This window comes from Telopea speciosissima, chromosome 6 (genome assembly GCF_018873765.1).
Source record: "Telopea speciosissima isolate NSW1024214 ecotype Mountain lineage chromosome 6, Tspe_v1, whole genome shotgun sequence".
NCBI lineage: Eukaryota > Viridiplantae > Streptophyta > Magnoliopsida > Proteales > Proteaceae > Telopea > Telopea speciosissima.
Genome location: NC_057921.1, coordinates 38,311,587 through 38,316,729, shown reverse-complemented (window position 1 = coordinate 38,316,729; position 5,143 = coordinate 38,311,587). Strand labels below are relative to the sequence as shown.

Below are 5,143 nucleotides of genomic sequence, written 5' to 3'. Positions count from 1 at the left end.
TGAATAGGCTAAATAAGTGAATTTTAAATGTTTAGATTTAAACCTGTTGAATTAGAGTGATGTGCATTGCTATTTTGAGTATGAGCAAAATTTGTTGGGAGAAGACAGTGGAATAGATATCAATGCTACCTGTATTTATTTGAGTTGGTTGTGGGAATTCAGTTGAAGTATTGGGAGGTAGAAAAGAAGCTGAGACAAAAAAGATATATTTAATCTTCAAGCATCTACATAATCGTGAGAAAAGTTTTAATAGTTTAGCGATTCTTTAGACCACCACAAATCTCTACCACGTAGTACATTGGTTAAAGCTGAAATTTTGTCGACAAATAGAGTCCAAAGTCTCCTGCTCATATGTCAAGATTTAGCCAAAATGTAATTGGCCAAATGACAAAATAAAAATTTAAAAATCTACTGAAAAATGATTTTTTTATTTTATAGAAATGGACTGCTTAAAATACGTACAAGTGAAGATGTCAATAGATGAGACTGTATATGCCTGAATCTGAGTCTAAAATTTGATATGTGGCCTACCCTAGAGGCCTAGACCATTATTTAGATATCCGTACAATCAAAATTTCCATATCACCCTTCCATATGGCAAAACTTGGTGCCAATCTAGAGATGCCCTATAGAGATTGCTAGTAAAATTTTTTTTTTGGCCATAAAGCTTCTAAAACAAGGAAAAATAAAAATTGCATGTTGCTACATTAGACATATCTTAATTTATCTATACCGAAATTTCAATGATGTGTTATTTTTCTTATCCCTAAAATGTTCTTACCAATTCTTGTTATGATTAAATTTCCGAATTTCCCCTCATAAAGTTTTCCTTCCATGGTCATGCATTCTGAACTAAAAATATCAAAATTGATTCCTAGAATGGCAATTTGAATTGTTCCTATAACCAACCATGTGGGAGGCTATTCTGACCTTAAAAACACATGGTTGAGGTTCTTCTCAAAAAATGCTTCTTAATTAAATTGCAGTTCATGACATCAACTTTTTGATTAAAGTGTTTCTTTTTTTTCCAAAAATATCTAGCATTCCATTTTTTTGGTAAGTTAGGAATGTTAGAGGAACTAAATGATCAATAACCTTTTAAAGGTAGGGGAAGGTTTGTGTCCCTTTTGTTGAACGTGCTTTTCTTGTTTTCACTTTCTATTACCACTTTGGGTGGGAAATTAAGTTCACAACATTCTGGATTGTATATGACATTCATTATTGTTTTAGTGAGTGTATTGGTAAAAGTGAATTTAATAATTTGGTTTTATATATATCTTCTTTAGCAATTTTACTGGACAGTATGGCTCCGGTAGTTGGAGTAAAATATGAATTTTGTTATGGGTAGAGTTGGATTTAAATTTGATCAGATGCCTTGGGGAAGGGTAAGGCCATTACTTGACATTTCCCTATTTGTGAAGTGAGATCTATCAGTCACAAATTTGGAAGGTATTTTTCACATTTAGCTGGTATAGGGACCACTTCTTTGATGTAGCAATAGCCAGTAAAGTCCTAATCATGGTCATCTTCACAACTGGACTGAAGGTTTCCTCATAATTTATCCAAAATTCTTGAGCAAAGCCTTTTGCTACAAACCATTTGTACCTCTAGAAAAAAAAAGGAGTCATCTGCTTTACGCTTTATGCTTTACCTTGTACACCTACTTGTTTCAAATTGATCGTTAATTTTGACTTGTCATACACAAACAAGTGCCCAATGGGTTTACACTTGATTTCCTTAGGCCCCGTTTGTTTGAACAAAATTTAAGTTCTAATTGAGTTGCCTTATCAGAAAGCAATAGTTCCCTCCACGCCAAATATCTACCATGTGGCAAATCAGGTGAGGCCCAGAATTGAGGAAAAAGTCGTTAGTCTCTACTTTGTAGTGATTTTGATATCTTGAGACATTGCCTTTGAATCCCTTGGTGGACGATCTGCAGAGGGTGTTGAGCCATGACCAAAGGGAGTATGATCTCCTCACAACTTATATCCTGCAACTTGGAATATTCAATTACTATACGATTGAGATTTCTCTCCAATTATTTGATTGGAAAGACATTGTAATTCTTTGGCAGCGGATTTAGGGATAGCTTTTGTTTGATTGTAAAGGGGGCTATCATCATGGTAGAGTTGGACATCTCAGGAGGTTGGGTTCTCTCCTCAAATAATGATCATGTATACAATTAATGATTAAGTTCTTGAAGTTTTTCTTTGACTATAATGGTTAACCCTTAAACGAAGACCTAAGAAAAAAAATAAGAAAGCTAGATTTAGAAGAATTTGAGGGGTAAGTTTGTTATGGAGGAGAGAGATAGACACAGGGGCGCTAGTGTACCTTGCCTTGACGTTCTTTGTAGGGGAGTGTGGCCCCTATATGCGTGCAGGGGCCAATGAAAACGCACCCATTGGGATCATGGGGATGAGATTTCCGCCTTTTATGAGGACAGGGTGGTCATTTCACCACCTCTATGTCTTGGCGTGGGTCTAGGCGTGGGTGGTACACTTCCCCACATAGAACTTATTTTCTCCTTAAAATTTTGAGGGTTGGAGGGCAGTTGAAAGTTTGCTTTAGGCAAAAGGTTTCGTGCACAGCCGTGTATGATGCACGACCGTGCTTGCAACCGTTGGATGGGGATGAGGAACCGTGTATTGTACACAATCATGTTCATCCAACAGTTGAAAGCACGACCGTGCATGAAAACTCTCCCCTACTAGTATGAAAGAGAAGTTTTTCACTTTTGAATTAAGAATACGTTTAGCTGCTTGGAGGACAAACAAAAACCTTTTTTATTTTTTTATTTTTATGGGGATATGTTCTTTGTACTGGGGCGTAGGATGCGCCTAGACACATGGGGTGGGCGAAATGATCGCCCTGCCCCCCTGAATGATCGAAATGACACGTCCGTCCCACCCCATGTGTCTGGACTCAGCCTACGCCCTTGTGTTCCAAGGTAGAGAATATCACCCTTTTTTTTATTTATTGGTATTACAAAATTTTTTCTCCATATAAATTCACACACTCTTCATCCCACAAACCCACCCCCCCCCCCCAACTCATTCCATTCTCTGTTTCAGTTCCACCACGATGCATCCCATTATGTTGCTTGGCCTTCTAATAGTAGCATACTTTAGTGTAAAAATAATAATGCTTTTTCCTTATCCTTTCATTTCAACTTAATTGGTTCATGTTTATCACTGTTTTATCATTATTGTTTTGATTGTTAATTTTTTTTTCCTATGAAATGGCAGGGTTCTCAAGCTGAAAATGCCTTCTCACAGTACTGGAAAGAACGTATTGGTCTTCCACACCCACCACATTGGTTAGCTGCAAAAGCTTCTCCATTGAACCCCTATCAGATGGCATTGTTTATGAAACTAATGAAGGAAAATAAATTGGTTTCCCACCTTCCTTGGTTTTGTAATCAGGCTAATGTTGTTTGTTCTACAAATGCATTGATGAAGAAGACAACAAAAAACAAAACCCTACGATCAGTATCCAAGTGGAATGATAATAAATTGAAATATGAGCTTCCAAATGAAATACCCCTATCGGTTGCCAGCCAAGGGGGATTGCCATATTTCCGGGAGTCAATGGTGAAAGAAGGAGATTTCATGCCTATTCCTGATCTAAGAGACCCAATGTCATATAAATCATTCTTGCCGCGAACTTTGGTACCGAAAATTCCATTTTCCCTTGCTCAAATCGAAGATTTGAAGAAGCTTTTTGGTGTGGTGGATAACTCAAGCATGGATGAGTATATTCAAAACAACCTCAAGCTGTGTGAGAAAAGCCCCATTCGAGGTGAGCAGTGCACCTGTGCAACTTCTGCCGAGGATCTCATCGATTTTGTTATCGAGAAATTAGGGCACCATGTACGTGTATGGAGTACTGAGAATTTTGAAGGATCTTATGAGAATGTCACAATTGGAGCTGTGAAACTCGTCTATGGAAACTTATCTGAACCACCAGTTTTATGCCATAGTCTGCCATTCCCATTTCAAGTCTATTATTGCCATGTTCTTTGGAAAGTAAAAATATATGCAGTTGATCTACATGCTCGGAAGAAAGTGAATCATGCGATAATGGCATGCCATTATGACACATCAACTTGGAATCCAAATCACCTTGTTTTTAAGCTGTTGGGTTTTGTCCCAGGTCTAATTGAAGTTTGTCATTGGATAAACGAGAATGGAGTGGTCTGGACAAAGAATCTAGATTGAGCAGCATTTGAAGATTTTATTAGCTTCTAGTTCTCTTGTTTGTGTTACATTTTACCAATGTTATTGAAGGATAAATAATGACCTAGTTTGGTTTGCTTATTACGTCTTTCAAGCCTAATAATGGTTTTGTTCTTCCATTGTCCAACCACTACAACAAAAAGCATTTGTGGCTACGGTTAAAAAACAGAATCGTAGCTGAATATCATTTAGGACGACGGTATAATATTAACCGTAATTCAATGTATTTAGAGCTACACGGTATAATGAGGTTTGAAGAAATAAGCTGGCCATAGGTTTTGGGATTGATGATGGGGGAATTTAGATTAAGAGAAGGCAGTTCAACTAGATTAAGTAAATGTTAGATTTAAATTGAAGCTGCACAGGTAGAGTATTATGAATGTCTCTGACAGAAATAGAGTGAAAGAATAAAGATCTGTAGTTTTGAAATCTATTTACTAGTAATTTTAGCTATACTTGAAAGTTAACTAGCCACATAGAAGCAAAATTTTGAGGCAGCAAATACCTTCGCTTTTTCAGATCTTCCAAAGCTAAAAGTGGAGTGCATGAAGATAAAACATAAGGGAATAGTTTGGAAGAAGGTAAAGATGATCAATATGTCAGTTGGGTTCCTGTGTCCATATCAATTTCTTAAACCATACTATTAGGTGGTATCTTGGCTTCCTGTGTGTACATATGGCTGTATGTGACATTGTTTAAAAAGTAGGATCGATAGGTTCACCTCATTCGGTCTACCAATGCACTGCAATCTTCCATCTACAAATATTCCTGTCCGGTTGCATAGAGCCTCTGCCTTTTCCATTGAATGTGCTGAAACCATTTTGTTAAGCTTATTAATGTCAATTCTTACAGTACCAAAGAGAGAAGTAAACTGAACTGTTATGTATGAGGAACAAAAGCAGCAG

General features: G+C 37.0%; 1 protein-coding gene across 1 annotated transcript; it reads left to right on the top strand.

Moving 5' to 3' along the window:
- The first annotated feature begins 3,052 nt into the window (after nucleotides 1-3,052).
- On the top strand, nucleotides 3,053-4,322 carry LOC122665035 (polygalacturonase-1 non-catalytic subunit beta-like). Its single transcript, XM_043861092.1, has 2 exons — nucleotides 3,053-3,132; nucleotides 3,249-4,322. The coding sequence occupies exons 1-2, from the start codon at nucleotides 3,085-3,087 to the stop codon at nucleotides 4,218-4,220; spliced, it is 1,020 nt and encodes a 339-aa protein (XP_043717027.1). The 5' UTR covers nucleotides 3,053-3,084; the 3' UTR covers nucleotides 4,221-4,322.
- The last annotated feature ends 821 nt before the right edge of the window (nucleotides 4,323-5,143 follow it).

Excerpts from the sequence above, each read along its gene's own strand:
- LOC122665035 (XM_043861092.1), top strand. The coding sequence starts at position 3,085 with ATGCATCCCATTATGTTGCTTGGCCTTCTAATAGTAGCATACTTTAGT. Across the intron at positions 3,133-3,248 it reads TAATAGTAGCATACTTTAGT|GGTTCTCAAGCTGAAAATGC; the intron begins GTAAAAATAATA and ends ATGAAATGGCAG.